A 19834-nucleotide genomic window follows, 5' to 3' on the forward strand; every position below is an offset into this window, starting at 1 on the left:
TAAAGAAATATGCCAGAGAAAGACTAAATAAAGTATTTTCCTCTACAAATGTGTCTCTGTCATTCCAAATACTGTACAAAAGGTGAGCCCGCGGGACAGTCTGTAAGCTTTTTGTGGTGTTGATCCCTACGGTGGCCCTGAGAGCTCAAGGCACTGCAAATGAAAGAAACAAAAAGTTACAACACAAGCAAATTAAAGGAACACCTTCACCAATTTGACAAGACGTGTGCAGAATTTAGAGAAAGGTGCAAATAGAAAAATATGTTGTGAGAAGCTCATTTCACATTTCTACAAAGTGATGTATGGTAATAAGCAAAAGGCTTATATATATATATATATATATATATATATATATATATATATATATATATATATATATAATTTTCTACTTTTTTCTGGTAATTTTGTTGCATGGTTTTTTTTTTGTTTTTTTTTTTGCTTATTTTCAGGTAATTTTTTGCAACTTTTTTTTTTTAATGTCTTACTATTTTTGGACCATGTCTTATCAAGTTGCTAGTTGCCCTTTCCATGTTTTTTAAGAAATTATTTTTTCACCCATGGAGATTTTACATTTAAAAAACGTTTCTTAAGCTGAGAAAATCAATTTAAAAACATCTGTGATCTCATAACATATAATGTAAGCCCAAGTGGGAACTCATGGGTGGGGCTAGTGGGAGAAACACCACTCTGAATACTAGGGTCCAGTTGGGGTTTTTTATAAATCATTTATGGTCACAAACCAGCCGTCTGTACTGCTTTTTAGTGTCACCAGGAAACCGTTTCTGTTGTGTAATGAGCTTCTTGAGTGTGTTTCTCTATTTGCAGCCTTTTTGCCGTGCACGTGTTGTCAAATTGCTGAGGATGCTTCTTGATTGTTGTGTGTGCTGCAAGTGTTTTCTTAATTTGCAGTGCATTGAGCGCTCAGGGCCACCTCATGATCCACAAATGAATGAGATAACAATTATGTGTACATGGGGTTTAAGATATTTGGAGTGGGATTTAGCCTGTGAGCACTCTTCTGTTCAGTTCTGTAGAGGTTTATAGTTAATATACATAACTCATCATTTCACAGCAGGCAACATGAACATTTGAAATTGCTGGCATTTACTTGCTTTAGGTGCTGTGATGTTATTTTCTGCACATCACGCACACATTTACACACACTCCCACCTGACAGCTGACCTTTAGTGACCAGCTTCACTGCACCAGGTTTGGTTTTGATGTGTTGAACAAAGAGTGTCTTTAAGGCAGATGTTTCCTCAGCAGCATTTTCCAGGCGAGCTGTGGATTTCAACCGCAGATGTGCCTCTCTACATTCGAGGCTGGTAAGTTACATAAAAGGTTTGCTGACTAGCCTCTCTCAGAGGCAGAAGAATGAGCACGGCTGCTGTTCATGGAGCTGACATTACAGGCCAGACTGTGGCTGTCCACTTTGTTTGGTTCTGAATCAGTGCTCACACGGCATACATGAGGAGCATGTTATTTGTGGGAGAACACACAATAAAACAGTGAGGGAAATAGAAACTCAGCACCCCCTGGTGTCAGGACTGAAGCCCATGTTTCCTGTGTTATTTGTCCCACTTCATGTTCAGATGAATATAAAGGCACAAGTATGCATTCATTAAGAATAAATTAATGAGTACATTTCAAGGAGCTTAGGACACATAAATCAAACGGTCATTAGGATAATAAAAAAAAGCTCTAAAATAGTTTCTTTGTCTTTAATGAACCTTTTTCCCCATTAAAGGACAAGGTCACATAAACACATTGATTATTTATTAATGCCATTGTCATTGTTTAAATTAATGTGTTGTTTATATATATCTATTCATTTCAGAAATACAGGAAGTACTGGGTAGAAAACAACTTAAAGTGGCTGGCCGCTGTCTGTTTTTAACCACACACACGCACGCACGCACACACACACACACACACACACACGCTATTATATTGTTAATTTACTGTCACATTTTTCATGTTTAATGACATAAACGTTGAATAAAACATAGATATCATACAAACTACTTTTTTGGAGAAACCTGAATTACCTGAGTGTTTTTTAAGTGGATTTCTCTGTTTAAGTGGAAAATCTCTGTTTTTTTTCATTTTTAAATGAGATGTCGGCACAAGTAAAATAATGTCAATCTGGGTGTTCATTGAATTTTGTTGATTTAAAAAAGATATTTTAAAATATTTTCCGGAGTGGCTGGGGAAACAAAAGTGTATCAGTTGTGAATTAAGAGGTGTTTGCTTGATAGCTTCTGCTGTCTTTTGCATCAAATCAGACTTCAGACTAAATAGCTGAAAACATCCGGAATGATGACTTTCTTTCAAAATAAAAGCGGAAAGATCTTACAGGCATGCCTAGTGATACGATATAGGGTGAAAAAACAAAATGATACAAAAAAGCAACACGATATTTTAAGTATCTTCCGATTGCCTCTTTATATACTTAAATATATCAATATTTGTGCAACATAATCGGAAAATGCGCTTTAAACTGAAATGTGTTGAGCGGAAGTACGCATGCTTCCCTAGTCACGATGACTTGAAAATCTAGCCCTGGGGCAAAGCTGACATGAGATCCAGCTACTCCAGTTAGGAGCCACCTACCGTGCAGCAGGTGTGTCGTTAAATCGTCAAAATGTTGTGACTAACATTGTGAGAGAGCTGTCAGACTAAAACGTTGTCATTTAACGTCAGTTCAGCTTTTACCGTCCTTGTTGTCGTCGCGGTCACGGTTAGCTTAACATGTGGGTTTTCGGTTACGGGTCTCTAATATGGAAAGTGGATTTTCCATTTGAAGAAAAGAGAATTGGTTACATAAAAGGCTTCAGCCGTCGGTTTTGGCAGGGCAGTACCGACCACCGAGGAGTACCCGGCAAGGTGAGTGTACGTTTTCGTCTTCTGGGCTGTTAATATATTTTAGCTAGTTCTTGATTCACGGTTGTCTGTGGGCTCAAGGCTGACTTGTCAAGTAGCGTTGGGGCAAAAACAGACAAGCAGAACATGAAAACTTCACTGAAAGTCACTGAAAACTTACTGGTAAATTCTTGAATTTTTAATATACAAGTTAACTATTAGCTAATTGTGTAAATAGAGGGAGATACGTTCAGACATGTCCTGTAATAAGCAACCAAAAAGGCACTTAAACACTGCAACTAACATTCCCTTAACTAAAAAGTTAACCTTTTGTAATCTGAGCAAATTGGTTTGATTGGCCCAACAAATATAAATAGTATATTTTTTTCTGTAACATGATTATGAATATATAAATATCATCATTATAGATATAGTTTTCTGAAAATTTCCCCTTGTTTTTGAATAATTTCTTTTATTTTTTAAAATTTTTATTATGTTTTACCATCATTTTATTTGTCCCTTTTACTAATTTCTTGCAATTTGTGGGACATTTCCTGCTAAGTTTTTTTCCCCTATGTTTTTGAAAGAAATCAAATCAATTTGCTCATATTTCCAAGGGTTAAATAGCTTGTGAGAGGTGACTGAACGCAGCTCAAGAAAACAGATGTTGAACAAGGCTCTAAAGGGTTTTAATGTAGGAAATACAAGTATTAAGATGTTACTTGTAGGTTCGATCCAGAAGTTATTGTTCATTTTTTAATAGAGTTAGACCTCACATAATAAATCATGGTGTTGTCATTTCTCAACTATCCATCTGAATACTTTAGACTCTTATTATGGGGATTTATACTTAACTTTACTGGCAGTGTTAGGAAGGTTACTTTTTTAAATGTTATACGAGATTACTAGTTACCCTGTTAAAAATCTGATGAACTATGTAACTATTTGAATTACTTCATTAAGTAATGTAACTTATTACATTTGACCCATTTTTGATTCTCTAACAAATGTCTTAAACAGTACCATAATGCTGAAAAGACCTAAAAACTATTAAACCACTAAACTACTTAAAAGTAAGTGTTCTGCTCAAATTTGTCTCATTGGCTTTGCTGACCTGCATTGTCCAAAAATATGCTAAAAGAAGGCATTCCTGCTCAGCAATAATATGTAAAGCAACAGAATGAAGTCTATTCAGCATATAAACTTTTCACTGTTAAGTGTTTTGTTTCCACATGTAACCCTTTTGATTAGTAACTGTGATTAAGTCACTTTTTTTCTTCTCATTAACTGGAACTACAATTGCATTTATTTTGTAATTTAATTACTGTAACTAGTTACTACCCAACAATGATTACTGGTTGTTCATTACACTGTATGCTACATTTGCTTTCATTATTCCCGTAACATCCTCATAATCCGTTTTGTTGACATTTGCAGGATGCATTTTTTTTAATAATAGCGCTTCTACATAATCTTACTTAGTTGTTGTGCTGTTTTTGTTTTGCTGCTGATTCAAAGTGCTTGTTCCTCTGTCTGTGTTATTTACAGCCTGGCCGGGTGGTGACACTGGTGGAGGATCCTGAGGTAAGACAGACCTTTCCTAAACTAAATGGTACCACACACCACTCTGTAATAGAGGTGCAATGAGTGATTCGTTTCTCCTTCTGTTACTTTGTCAGCTGCTTTCCTCATTAATTGTTTCAAGCAGTAAATAAAATGCCCACACTACTTTCCGAGAGCCTATGGTGGTGTCTTCAGTTGTCTAGTTTTGTCCAACCAACACAACAAAACTCAGTTTCCTCAGTTTGCAATATGAAGCAGAGAGAGCAGAAAACACTCACATTGGAGAAGCTGAGGCCAGCAAATGTTTAGCATTTCTGCTTAATAAATGGCCCAAAAGATTAATGGATTTTAAAAATTGTTATTGATTAATTTTTGATAAATAACCTTATTAATTCAGCTGAATTGTTGAAGGGTGTTTTTTTTAGGTGTGCTGCTAAGTTTATTTTATAACAGGCAATTTTTGTAATGTAGGCTGAGAATACAGTTAGACAGGGAACGACAGGAATATCATGTACTGATATTGAGTGACAGAGTGACAGATCCAAGTCGGGTCAGTCTTGCCCTGATGCCAGCTCTCCTCCCTCTCCTTGTTTGGTGCTTTCGATTTCGTTCCTCCCCTCTGGTCTGGCCGCTCAGCATATGCCATTGGTGGGGATTCTCTCATGGTCTGCTGTATTTAGTCCAAACCTGATACAACTTTTCCCGATGTTGATAAGTGCTTCTCTATCATAGAAAAGCCATGCTTCAGTAGAGGGGGCCATGCCGTCGAAGAAAATAGAAAAATACAATGTAGAAAAGCAGCAAGGATTTGAGGAGCTACAGGCTGCTACATGTACATGCGCTGCTGTTGTCATAATAATTTCTACAGAAGTGCTTGAAGGAAGAAGGTGTATATGTGAACCATTTTAATGGTTGGGCATCCCATTAAAAGTTATACAATTCTTTAATTACATTTGACTTTGTTAATATGAATATTATGTTTTTATTAGAAGACAAATCATGTTGAGGAGGAAAAGCAAAAAAGATTTAATGTTAATCATACAATAATAACAGCTTATCACTACATGAGGGTCATAATTCAGCCACCTTGTTATTTATTACTGGATTATTGGGTATAATAAGGAAAAAATTTGCAGTACGGAGGCCAACACATTAGCAATGCAAGTACGTGAACAGTAAGATTTTGAAAATAAGATTCCATTTAATAATACACAGTTTTCGAGTTGCACTTAGATATTTGTTTTCCAAACTGTATGCAAAATATACAGCTTTATTGAAGCTGTACTAGTTATGGATGTTTTACTAATCAGCCTATATGCATGACGTGAGACAAAGACACATGCTGAACAGGGTGAACGAGAGTGCGGAGGAGGAGATGGCATCTTGAACAGTACAAACAAAGGAAAGGACAGCATATTGTATTCTGACCTTGGATGACAGATAATTTGTCGCAGTTGATGGAAAAGAGATAGAGAGATACAGAGTGGGTGATGTAGCGAGAACATGGTAAGCATCTAGAAAACATGTATTTAGAGGTGACTGATGAGTATCTTAAAAATGTTACTGGTAAAGTCAAAATCTACAGCAGTCACAGCAGGCAGAGATCATAAACTGTATGTCAATAAATTAGTCGTAGGGCTGTAACTAAAGATTAGTCATGATTATTCTGCACATTCTTTTATAGATTAGTCAATTACTTGTCTATACATTTGTCCGAAAATTAGTATCAAAATCTTATCATAATTCCTAAAGTTCAAGTCAACGTCTTCAGATTGCTTGTTTTTTCCAACCAACAGTCCAATATCCAAACATATTCACCTTTCGATCATAAAAGACCAGTGCTGTGTGTCAAATTGGATACATCTGTACTTACATGTGCTATTTTGAGTGCATATGTGTGTTCGAACTGAGAAGTATAACAGTATAATAGTTTGATGTAGAGCGTTTGACACTAATTTAACCTAAATGGTTGCCATGGTGCCTACGTAGCTCACAGCGTTGGACCACAAACACACTTCAAATTTTTTAAATGTTGGACAACTACTGTGGTAAGCGCTGAAGCACTATACGAATTTAAATGTGTATTTTCACTCTAACTATACTGTTGTTGCTTGTTTCCTACATATTCATATTCAAAAAAAGTTGTCAAAACTTGTGATAGTTATTTCTGGTAAGTGCTCAGCAGCCGTGTTTGATTTGATATAGGGGTCAACTGATATTGTTTTTTCAGTGCCGATATCAATTATCTATTGTTAATTAGACCAATAAATGATATTTGGAAGCAATATGTATTTACATTAAAAATTAAAATCATTCTGTCAGTATTTAGAATTTGGAATATAACAAACTCCAACACAAAACTTTGTATAAATGTCTTAAGCAAATGTTTAATCAAAACTAAAGCTTTTCAGTCCAGCAAGTTCCCTGCAACTTTTTAAATAAAGTTCAGTGAAAATTCAAATAAAAATAAATAAATAAAAACAGCTCACTAAGGTTTTACAAATTAAAAGTTCCTCCAATGCTGACACTTTCTGTGCATGTATTGCAGACTGTCTTCCCTGATTGAGTGTAATTCGCACACTTTCTCATCAATAAATTTTATCGACAGTCATTAAAATAAAATGCTGATACAGATAATTGGCAAAATGCCAGATATTAGCTCAGATAATCAGCCAGGCCAATGAAATGTCAACCACTATTCCACACCTTGCACTGCATTGTTTCCCACCGATGTCAAACTACCGTTTTTTCTTCTTTCGCTCATCTTCAGGGGTGTGTCTGGGGTGTTGCCTACAAGCTGCCGACAGGCAGAGAGCAGGAAGTGAAGAGCTACCTCGACTACAGAGAAAAAGGTGGTTACCAGGTCATCACGGTAACCTTTCACCCCCGTCCACCACTCTCTCCCTCGCCCAGCCAGACGCTGCTCTACATCGGTTCTCAGGACAATCCAGACTACCTCGGCCCTGCCCCTCTGGAGGAGATAGCCAACCAGATCGTCAACTCTACCGGCCCGAGCGGCAAAAACACAGAGTACCTGTTTGAGCTGGCAGATGCTGTGAGGACAATTCTGCCAGAGGACTCAGACACACACCTGTTTTCTCTGGAAACTTTAGTGAGAGAAAGAATGCACAATAGGCAGAAACACTCACACACCCAAACAGGTTGATAGCGAGTAAATAACAACAATAAAAAACAACAACTTGATCAATAGTAAAATACCAAGCTGGATTAGTCAAATAATCTCAGGGTGTAAGACAGGCATGTCAAACCGGTCCACAGGGGGGCCGGTGTGGCTGCAGGTTTTGTTTCCAACCAAGTAGCAGCACACCAGACTTGACTCATTTAATCAACTGATCTCCGTCTTCAGACAGTTGATTGGTCAAACTGTGTGCTCTTGGTTGGTTGGCACAAAAACCTGCAGCCACACCGGCCCCCCTGTGGACCAGTTTGACATGCCTGGTGTAAGATATACTTGGAGCCAATAAGGATATTTGTCAGGTACAGAAGATATGTTGACAAAGTCTGTTTTTAGTGTCAAAAACTAAGAATAAATGTCACCACTTTGTCTCAGGCAGAAAAAAGCATTGAAATGCAAATAATAAAGGATGTACTAATATTGAAAACTGCTTCAAAATAAAACATTTTAAATAATCTTGAAACATACCTTGGATGAACTTGTCAATTTACTCCTTGTACAATATACAACAGTACAAACGAAAGTTATTATTAATTAATATTGTCAGACTGAATACATCAACATTCACATTTGGTTCTGTTTTTTAACATTTTTAAACATAGCATCTTGTGCTGGTTCTGTTTACAGCTGGGTGAAATATAGGGCACTATAACATTTTCAGTATGTTTATTCTCTTAAAAAAGTAGTCATTATTATTTAAGTTTTTCATTTTTTTTCTTTTTATACTTAAAGCCCCTAAAAACAAGCCCCTAAAATCTCTCAAGAGATGTAACCAGAACTGATGGAACTACCACATTATTACCCCACCTTCCTGATTTTATAGGCTAATTTAGATTTTTTAGATCAGTGCTTCCCAACTGGTCCTGTCACGGGGTTCAGATTTCTCTTTAGTCATTAGTTCAAGATCCATGCAGTATGAATTGCCGCATATTCAATAGTATTTTTCAAAATGTAAACACAAGTAAATGGCTTAGAGCAGAAAGCAATTAAACATATTGCAAAAATAAACATAAATTGCACTTCAACATAAAAGCTCTGTGCCGAATATTCACAGTACTTCAGAATAAAGTGTGTTCTTCACAAACTTGACATGTTGAAGAGTTACTCACAATCCAAAGTGGAAGTGTTAGCCAGTTTGGACCACGACCCAGCAGTTGAGAACCACTGATGCAGATGATAGCAAAGGTTCTGTATGTGACGCTCAGAACATCAACATAGCAGTAAACAACTATTTGCTATGAAAAGATAAAGTAGAATAATGAATAATGGTGTCCTTTTTTGTCCACAAAATGAAGTCAAGCCGCCTGTCTGCTTGTTGTAATATGAGCTTCTCTGTTTTTTGTTTTGGTGGCCAGGATAATTGAAATGCTCACTTGTGCATGAGCTTGTTTTTATCTTCCACCATTTCCCCTCAAGTGCCTGTTTAGCTGTACGCATGTGCAACTCAACAGAGATGAGAAGGAATCAAGAAAACACCTTAGCTACTTCCATCATCAACTCCACAAAAAAACAATATGTTTATTTTTCTTACCACTTGCGCGATCGGCCAGGTGCAGTGTGTGATCGGGCAGTCCTTAATGTTGAGCCCTGCATTATCAAAACTCTGTCCCAAATTAGCTGTCCAACCAAATAACCCTGCTTTAGCCAAATTCCTTGATTACTCTCTGTGACATGATAACCAAGTTTCAGGACGGGGTATCATCATAATCATACTTCTGTAATCACACCATCACACAGTGTACAGCCACACAAGCGCACCCTGTTTTTCCTTTTCTTTTTTTTCCAGATTGTATTTAACAGCTCTGCTTCTTCTCATTCTGCCAGCATTCGTCTCAGCACAGTGAACACATCAAAGTCAACAGCACTGCATCAGAAAAAAATCAGCATGCAGAATAAAAATGGTGACAGCTCTATCTGTGATCCTGTCTTCTTTAAACACACACACACGCTCACACTTACCAGTGTTTAATGGCTGTGGTTTGTAGCAGCATCTGCACGACACAACATAACTAAAAACCATCCGTGCAGAAAGAATCATCTCATCTATGTTTGATCTCTGCCTCTATGCTGAGCATAATCTGCCGTGGGCATCTCTGTGATGCGGACGTACGCAGATAAACTGCAGGTATTTTACATGATCAGTCAACCCTGGCAGACATATAGCATGCCACAGTCGTTCTTCGTCTCTGAAATGAAATCCATCTCTCTTTACAAATGATGTAGTGAATTTATTCAACAAGGAAAACTCAGTGTTGAACTATTGTATAATAATACACAGCGGCTTGTATGATTACAGCATGTTATACATTTTATTACTTATCGGTGTATATGCAGTAATACTTAAGTGTATTCACATTAATATTAATTATATTAATATTAAGTATTATACATTATAAAGTATTAGTAATGTCAAAGGCGTAGGTTTCGTTTCTTAATCGGGAAGGACACATAAAAATTAAAATTAGAACTTTTATGCACCGTTTTGTGCATTGTGTGCATTAATGTATTAGGGGTGGGAATCACCACAGGTCCCACAATAGGATATTATCACGATTCTGCAGTCGTGATGCAATATTATTGCGATTTTAAATGTGTTGCGATATGCTGTGCACTGCGATAAAATAAACTGGGATTTATTATCTTTTTTCAACTGCAAATTATGTCCCTAAATGAAAACTTGGTCCACATCTGTAATATCTAATAAGATAAAGTTTTTAGTCTGTTTTAGAGATACATGATAATATCGGCACAATATTTACATGTTCTAAATATTTAGAGGGACGAGGCCCCTGTACCCCCCCCCCAAAATCTACACCTCTGACAAACATTATGCATGCATTAAGCATTGGATTACATCATAGCTGCAGAAATACAGGAAGAGGTTGACATATTTGGCGCTATTAATGTTATTTTTTTGTGTTAATTCAACATATTTATATAAAGATTTTCTTGTATTTAGTAAATTAATGAACAGTACCAACTTTTTACTTATTATTTAAAAAATAATTCGAAAGTAGAAAGAGTGAAATATAGCAATGAGAGAGTGACCAGAGTTTCTGGTAGATGTGGAAATGAATACTGATTATCTCTAAAGTAAAGTGGCCACCTTTGGGGCTGTTGAGCTGCTTGGTGAGACAAAACAAACACCAAGTAAGTTAAATATTTGAAACCACTTCGCCCAGTCTGCCTCTCTGTCGGGTTTACTGAAGGCCAACATTGGCACATGAGCTTCCAGAGGCTTTCAGCCACTGCATCAACATCAGATTTTATTTTAACAGGCTGCACAGAGGATCCCAGCGCTGTTCAAAAGGTGCAGTTATTCTTCTTCTGTGGTACTGAACTGGTCAGTGAGTCTGTTGAGGACCTGGCAAAAGCAGCAGGCTGTCTAGGCGTAGTAACAGGGCGACACCAGCAGGTCTGTGAGCACGAGCAGCTGGTCGTCAGTGAAGCTCTGCCGGTGCTCCTGCCAGTTATCGTGGTGAGTACGCCTGAACTCCGACAGGGTCTTCTTCACCGTCATCTTGGGACAACAAACATGATCAACGTTACTAACACCGTGGGAAAACAGAAAGTGCTGTGAATGAATCATGACACATGTACATCTGTGCAGAACTCACACTCGAGACACTGCTGATACACTTTGCTAGATTTCAGATTTTTGCTCCACAGATTTATTTACTTAAGATGAAAATAATATCAATTTAATTAAAATGTGTCACTTTGTTATGATTCAAGAATTAAAGGTGCATTTTGTAAGATCTGGACACAATTTTAGTTTAAGACATTTAAACTGACGGTGAAGAAGTAACACCTTTGACACTTTTGCCAAGACGCCTATGTATTGTTTTGCAGAGATATCTACTGCTAGGCAGCCAGGGACGGCTGTCCCTTCTGTGATTATACATCCTAATAAATGATATAGTGGAACGATGCAGAGAAGTTGGCGACACCTCAGTCTTTAGGAATCTCATTTGTGACATTGAAAATGGGTGAAATACTTCCCCCCATTCGGTTGGACTGGGTGACTGTAAATTACAAAATGTACTTTTAAAGACGTTCCACATCAGTCAGCTAAGAAGAATAACAATGCCATTTACACGTTTAAACATCATACAATAACATATTTTATGATAATCAAAACTCACAGGGGAGCTTTTTTGTATAATGGCTACTTTTACTTTTAAGCAAGATATTTTACTGACTTATAGAAAATATGTATGTACTTAAACTTTTAGATTTTAGATTTAGATTTATTTAAAACTTACTTTGAAGTGGTTAACATTACAACACAATGTATTTATTCATATGTGTGTGTGTGTGTGTGTGTGTAAACATATATATATATATATATATATATATATATATATATATATATATATATATATATATATATATATATATATATATATATATATATATATATATATATATATATATGTATACACACACACAACACACCAGGCTCCTCGGAGATCGAGTATGGCTCTTTTGCCATTGGAGAACTATAATATTCCATCACTGGAATAAAAATGTACATTTTAAAGTGGTGTGTTTGTTTCTCCAAATGAGGACAATTTCATGAAACACTGCAGTAAACTCCTACAATAAGGAGGCTGTTGATAGTTCTTTCTGTCGCTTCATTTGTTTTGTGGGGCAAAAGAAGTTAAGAGCTGATAACAGCCTTTGATAACAGCCGCTATCAGTTCTCACAACGAGAGCTCCCCTCACGTTTAATGGCGAAACTAGAACGAGGCTGACTTGCAAAGTAAATAGCTCCTGTTTGGAGCCACACGCTGATCTGGCGACACATAATGCAAAATCTAGTGTAGAACCCAACAACAGCTGACAATACTGTCAGCATTTGTTTACATTAATTAAAAACTAATGAGGTGGTGATAATTTATTGATGTTAAAATGCCACATATAACCATTTTCAATAAGCAACATCAGAAATTATTTATTGTGAAGCGAGTTCGGAGCTGAAAGTTGGTTCAACAAGGACACAATAAAAAGGATTTAAAGCGTTGATCACTATAACCAAGGATGTATTCATGACTTAAAGATAGAGTGCATTCATTTTAAATTATGGCCTTCAAACAAAATGATTAGATCAGATTTGAGGGAGGGAAGGAAGGAGGTGCCTTTGGGCTGACAACCAAAAACTGATTCTGACTACAGATAAGTGAGTATATTCTGCTACAAAGTGTGCATTTCAGTGAGATTTAGTGTGTCCCAATACGTAGAGAGTCAGATGCAGTATACCAAAAATACCAGGATGTTCATCTGGTCAGATTTTGCAGTATGAAAGCCAGCATGCTTTTCTGGCTATTCTGACCCACAATCCTTTGCACAGCAGCAGATACAACTTCGAACAGCATCACGAATCAGATCATTTGAATAATTTGTTGACTTGGAGAGAGTTATTGAAGCTTTTATTTTCTCAAGATTTGACAACTGTGATTCACTGTTTACCTGCCGAAACAGTAAAGCACCGTCACCGTCAGATAACTCCCATTTTAGCGGCTCTGCTTTGCCTTCTTGTTAACTTCAGGAATGGTTTCAAGGTTTAACTTGTTACTTTTAAAGCACTACATAGTCTACCACCTGCATAGATCTATGAACTTTTATGTCCCTTTGCATGTTCATGCAACCTCAGATCATTCAACAAAAAGCCTACAGTCTTACAAATTTACAACTGAAGGAGAATGTGCTTCTGCTGTCAGGTCCTTAAAACTTTGGTACTTTCCCTTCTAAAATCTGTCTTGCAACCTCCCTAACATCTATAAATCACTCCTAAAAACTAATTTCTATGTTGTCGTTCTTATTTTGTGTCTGTGTGTGGTTTTTTTTTTTTTTTTTTGAAGGGGGTTGAAAGGTGCTATATTAATAAAGTAATTTATATAGAATATCTAATATGATATATAGAATACATTATAGTTGTTATTATTATTACATGTTTTTTTTATTTTTACTATCATAGGTCACAGTGACTGAGCTGCAAGCAGATGACTGACAGCTGACAGAGGCCGCAGTGACAGATGACAGCACATTAAAGCGACAGATGACGAATAGTAACTTAACGGTATTATATATTAATTGTTTAAGTGAGCGAAATAATTATAAAGACAACCAACAAATAAAAGAATAACAAAACAATGACAGAGAAATGTAAGGCTAATTTTTAGAGTTAGATTAATTGTTTGAATCCATAACATTTGCAGTTGTAACTTAAGGGTTAAACTACATACAGTATATTGCAAAGTAACAACAGCAGAGCTCTCCGATCTCAGAGCTCAGTTTCTTTTTCCATCCGTTTTCTTTGATTTCCATGGTAACAGATATATGAACACAAGTCAAAGTTCATGGTGAAGTGTGAAGGGGTAGTATATCCCTATTGTGTGCATACTGCATGCAGCAGTACATACTATGTAAGGGCAGCCATTCTAATAGTAAAAAGAGTTGTTATGCAATTCAGAACCTTAGTCTGCAACTCCCAAAAATTTTATGTAGAATTTGTACAGCTATTCTTTTCAGGAGCTTTTGTAACAGCCTGGGTAATTCATCTACTCGCAAATATATTCTTTAACTGTATTCCATTGTATTTTCTTTCTCATCTCTTTCACTTTGCAACGGAAGAAGCAGTAAATTATCGTCATCATTGGCTTCCCACTGCTGTAATGTATTATTCAAACTCTGCACTACGGATTACATTGTATGTCTTCTTCATGCCTGAAATAAGGCCAAAGACACAATTTTCTCCTCAATTGGACAATGAAATTGTATTCTTTCAGCTCACACTGTGTCGAGCGAGATGTTTGTATGTGAGTGTGTGCATGTGTGTGTGTACCTCTATAGGCTGCGGGTCGTTGAGATGGTCGCTCAGGTCCATCAGTATCTGAGGCATCCAGTTGGGAACGTCGTAGGGGCTCGACAGGATGCACGCGCTGAGGCCGAGCACTCCAGCATGGCGCCGCACCAAGTCTGCGCACACACAAAAAAGGAGTTAAAATGAGCCTTCGAATTTCAAGGTTCACAATTCCCCTGGGATAAGAGAGGGTAATAGGGCAAGTATTACTGTGATTGCCTCGCTGCGTGATTGTGCACGTAAATGTGTGTGTGTGTGTGTGTGTGTGTGTGTGTGTGTGTGTGTGTGTGTGTACCTGTGGAGGCCAGCTCTCCTCTGGCCTTGGGGAGCAGAGTCTGACTCAGCGTCTGGAGCTGTGTCTGCAGACTGGAGTCCAGAGGGAAGAACTGGCACTGCAGTAAACCACTGAGGGTGGTGCCTGCCATGTCCCTCACCTACAGGGAGAAGGATTTTAGGATGGGGAGTGGCAAGAAGAGAAGAAGAGAAAAGAGACCTGTGAAGATCAGAACCGACAAATAAAGGATGTGGAGGAAAGTGCAAGGCAGTTTTAGGGCGAGAAATGCATGCACAATTTATTAAAAGAGGCGAGTGCAAAGAGATTGGGGGAAAGCGAGGTACACGGGACAGAGATGAGCAGAAGAGGAGGAGGAGGAGGAGGAGGAGGAGGGAGGAGGAGAAAGAGGAGGAGGAGGAGGGGTGGATGCTGAGTTGAACTGAGGTAAAATCCACTCGCAGAACATCGCTGCCTTCCTGCATTACTTTGCATAAATTATGAATAAGCACTGAGTGACGGCTGATGCATTGAAATAGACAATGATACAAGGACACCAACTGTACACTTTACACTGTTTACAAAATATTGAGAACGGCAACTTGATTTTGTAAGTTAGACAACCCCAAGAGGAGATTATTGATTTTTTTTTTACCAGTACATCCAGATCAATGGAAAGAGACAGGTTAAAACAGGCTTTAAAAAGCACAAGCGAGACAGGGGACGCACAAAAGATGACGTAACTCAGAATCAGAGGAGACTCAATAAATAGACAACAGTTGGTCAAGATTAACAGTCAAAACAAATACGTTTTGCCAAGTCATATTTTGAGCATTAAATTGATTTAGGATGTTATTTTTAGATCATTTTAATTACAACCACACTGTAAAATCTGACAAGTTGATCTTACTTAAAATGATCTTGGCAACCGATTGCTTTGAAAAAGGAAATTAAATATGATAATAAATCTTGATTTATGTTTACTTTATATCAAGTGTTAAGTTGACATTTAAGAAAGTTTAAGAATATACATTTTCACAATGCCAAAACTTCACAGAATTATGTAAATATAACTAAATTTTAAGTAAACTTAATTATGTATACAGTTAAGAAAACAAATTAGGATATGAATTACCTTGAAACTGTAAGTAAATATAACTAATAATCTTAATTAATAAGTAAAATCAACTTGTCAGATTTTACAGTGCTGCTACCAACAAAGGACCGCAATACGCCCTTAGTGCTCCATCAACATCCCTGTAACCACAGAAGAAGAGAAAGGCACCAACATGGGAAAATAAATTAAGAGCCGAGCAGAGAGGTAGAGGGTTATTTTTAAGCAATAACCGTGAATAGAAAAGAGGGATTAAGATTTAGTGAGGGGAGACTAGGGGACAATAAGTGGCCATTTATAATCCTGTGACAATTATAGCGTACACAGGGGCGATGGCTGTGTTAAAGCAGTGTTTGCTGCCTTTGTGTGTGCACGTTACCTCAAGCTGTTCATCAAGCAGCAGCTGCATCAACAGCTTTCGGATGCGGAGCACCTCTGCAGGCACACTGAGCAGGGTAAACAAGTTGTAGAAAACCATGATTTGGAGGTAGGTCAGTACTGAGAAGCGTGCATGCCACGATCTGCTGCCCGCCATCTAGAGGGGGAGAGACAGAGATGGTTTGGGTTTGCACAGAGCACCTTAACTCCTTTTAGATATCTATCTTGTGCAAACAAAATATTATGTTGTGGACACACATTGTGTGCACAACTTATTATCTTAAGAGAACAAGATAATCATTTTGTATCAGTTAAATCACTTCTGTACCAGTTTATAAAGTTCTGTTATTACCATTCACTATCAGGTTTTCAATACTGATTATCATTGCTGAAAGAGTTCACCATATTATTGTAATATCTGTAAAATTTAAAAAACTCGAATTATTACCATACAGCTGTATGCATCTGTGCACCACTGAAGTTGCACTAACAGTTTGCATTCATTCAACAGAAATATACAGATGAACGGATAGAAAACCAACAAACGGTGAAATAAATAAAATAAATAAATAAATAAATAAATAAATAAATAAATAAAGAAAGAAATAAAAATAATGCCAACAGATAAATTCATATTTAATTTTGTGTATTTTGTCTCTTCTTTTGGACAAAGTCTGTAACAATAAATGTACAAAAGCGTACAAAAAGATTAATTACACTTTATGGATAGGAGACAACCAAATGGCATTGCGGGAGGAAGACAATAAATAGATTTTAAATTTTAAAAGTGGTAATATTGATCAAATATTCATGTTTACAGAACGTTTTCTTGACCTTTTTTGTCTGCCTGTCAACGTATTTTTTATATATACGTTATATAAAAAAATACGTTCTTTAATTCACCTAATTATTCCATGTCTATTTTTATTTTTTCTAGCCTAAAAGGTTTTCATGTTCATTTGGTTGTGGGTTTTGTTTTTGTGTGCTCATATAAACCAATGAAAACTGAAATCCATAAAACAAACAAACAAACAAAAAAAACTGTAATCATTTATGAGATGCTAGATTATTTAGACAACATTATCATATTTGTATTTTTAACATAACATCAATATTACATTTTTGAATATGGAGATTATGATAAATAGACCTGCTGGTATATAAAGACACCCCTAGCTAGCAAAACAACACATAAAAGTCGATAGACATGCGAGCAGCTCTGTGAGGTTTTATGCTGCATTCAACTTGAGCTGGAGAGCTACTCTTTACAACATGGGAAGTCGTGGACATGAGCTCTCACAAAATCACCATTTACCAGGTTACAGGAGGGGCATTCATACAGACAAGGTAAACACTGTCACATTAAAATTCGGCAGTACGTTGTGCTAAATGTTAATGCTAATGTCATAATGCTAACATACTTACAATGACAATCAAAAGTCTGGCATAAAGACTGGAAACGGGGGAAACGGCTTGTCGAGAATCTACAGCTACAGCCCAGCGTCTGTGAGATTGTATTTTGAGGTAAATGCTAATGTCCGAATGCTAACATGCTCATAATAACGATGCTAACATACTAGCAAAAACATTGGAAACAAGGGGGGCTAATAGCTAGCCGAGAGTCTATGCTACCTGTGCTAGCGGGTCTGTGAGGTTGTGCTTAGTGCTGCTTTGGGCTAAATGCTAGCAATGAACACACGAAAATGCTGCACAGAGACTGTAAACAAAGGGAAACTGCTAGCCAAGCGGCTACAGTTATGGTAGCGAAGTTTTACTTTGAGGTAAATGCTACTGTCCGAATGCTAATATGCTAACAATAACAATGTAAGCATGCTAGCAAAAGATTGGAAACAGGGGCTAACAGCTAGCCAAGAGTTTACAGTCACACTAGCAGCTCTGTGAGGTTGTATCTTAAGCTAAATGTTAATAAGCTAACATGCCATCAAAGAAGATACAAACGTGCTGATATAAAGATGGAAAAAGGGGGAAACAGCCAGTTAAGAGCCCATAGTAACGGTCATGCTCATGTCAAAAAGCTAACATAATAACAATGATGGTGTTAAAATGCTGGCATACAGACTGGAAACAGTGGTAAAAATGAGTTAAGTGTCTCCAGTAAGGCTAGCAGGTCTGTAAGGTTGTACTTTGAGCTAATTGCATCAGAAAACTAATATACTAATATTGTCAACCCAAGTTTTTACCAATAAATTGCAATCGCTTTTCCATGACTTAAAGGCAAATTTTCAAGAACATACATTCTCAGAAATGACCATTGATACTGCGTATCGTTTCTTTTTCATTACTATATACCTTTTTTAAGAAATTAAATATAGATTATTTTAAAAAATGAATTCAGAAGAGGATTAGATCTGAATATTTAAATATACTAAGGTACTGCTCTTTAAAGACTTTGGCCTTTTTTGTGGGTTTTTAAGAAGACATTTTAGTGATTTTTTTGTGATGTTTGTAGAATGCATTTGTTTTCTTGTTTTCTTTAATTTTTTTCTAAGTGACTTTTACATAAAACATTTTGGCAATTACTTTTTCCTCATTTATTTAACATATTTCGGTGTCCTGTTTTTGTTTTAGAATAAAAAGGTGATCGTTAAAGAAAACATTTTGACATCTTTTCTGCTTTGTTTGGATAAATGGTGTCATTTGATTGATTTTAAATTGTTGAAGAAAACATGCCCGCTGGTTTGGAAGACCAAAACCACTCAAAATCACACCATTTATCATAGTCAGAAACTAAAAACAGAAATGGTTGCTGGATTTTCAAATTTACAAGCTTCCTTGAACACATCACACAGATTAGTGAAACAGATTTCCATGACTTTTAGGTAAAAAAGCAAAAAAAAGCTTATTTTACCGTCAAAACCAGGTTAGCTGTTTGCCTTTGCTTCTGTTTATATGCAAAGCTAAGCAAACCATCCGCTGGCACTAGCTCTATATTTAGCACACAGATATGAGAGTGGTATTTATTGTCTCATCTTACTTTCTGCAAGAAAGCAAGTATTTCCCAAAATATCCCTTTAAATAATTTGTGAGCAAACATGAGATTGTATTCCCACAAGATAAAAAATTTAGGTTTGGGTGTCAAGGTGAAACCAAAAAATGTTGCAATGCTTTCCTGTCTACCATCTAAAAATGAAACTGCAGACACAACGGTTATTGAGAGCATTTTAGGATTTCTTAACAGGGGTGCCACTCACACACCAAACAAATCACAGCAGAAATACTGTAACTGTTTCACAAAGTAAGCAAATTAAAATAGCACAGGTTGTTTTTAGTCTAACAACACCTTGGGCAGCATTAGGCTCTGAACACTGGCAGCAGGCAGGTGGGACAGTGTGTGCGTTTGACTGTGTGTGCATATTACCTCTTCCAGCGCTGCCAGAACCAGAGGGATGTGCTCAGGATACAGCAGGCCCTGGGACATGAGAGAGAGACACGTGCGAGCATCCTGCTTCATCTCATCATAGCTCTCATCAATCTCCACCGGGGCAATCTGCAGGGAGAGAGAAACAGGGAGAGAGAGATGGAGAGAGGTAGGAAGACACAGAGCTACGCACCATTTTGAGTAAA

The 19834-nt window shown here is 37.0% G+C and overlaps 2 protein-coding genes across 2 annotated transcripts in view; one reads left to right on the forward strand and one right to left on the reverse strand.

Moving 5' to 3' along the window:
• Nucleotides 1-2543: 2543 nt before the first annotated feature.
• On the forward strand, nucleotides 2544-9534 carry chac2 (ChaC, cation transport regulator homolog 2 (E. coli)). Its single transcript, XM_042507864.2, has 3 exons — nucleotides 2544-2886; nucleotides 4411-4446; nucleotides 7196-9534. The coding sequence occupies exons 1-3, from the start codon at nucleotides 2752-2754 to the stop codon at nucleotides 7589-7591; spliced, it is 567 nt and encodes a 188-aa protein (XP_042363798.2). The 5' UTR covers nucleotides 2544-2751; the 3' UTR covers nucleotides 7592-9534.
• A 300-nt stretch (nucleotides 9535-9834) lies between these two features.
• Nucleotides 9835-19834, reverse strand: part of psme4b (proteasome activator subunit 4b) — a 47641-nt gene continuing 37641 nt past the window's right edge. Inside the window, exons 43-47 of the mRNA XM_042508344.2 lie at nucleotides 19629-19757; nucleotides 16251-16406; nucleotides 14782-14920; nucleotides 14469-14602; nucleotides 9835-11141 (exon numbers count right to left, since the gene is read on the reverse strand). Coding sequence (XP_042364278.1) covers nucleotides 11007-11141; nucleotides 14469-14602; nucleotides 14782-14920; nucleotides 16251-16406; nucleotides 19629-19757 — 693 coding nt within the window. The 3' untranslated portion in view covers nucleotides 9835-11006. The remainder of the gene's footprint in view (nucleotides 11142-14468; nucleotides 14603-14781; nucleotides 14921-16250; nucleotides 16407-19628; nucleotides 19758-19834) is intronic.

This window comes from Plectropomus leopardus, chromosome 19 (genome assembly GCF_026936395.1).
Source record: "Plectropomus leopardus strain MGB_pleo_1.0 chromosome 19, ASM2693639v1, whole genome shotgun sequence".
NCBI classification, from domain to species: Eukaryota; Metazoa; Chordata; class Actinopteri; order Perciformes; family Serranidae; genus Plectropomus; species Plectropomus leopardus.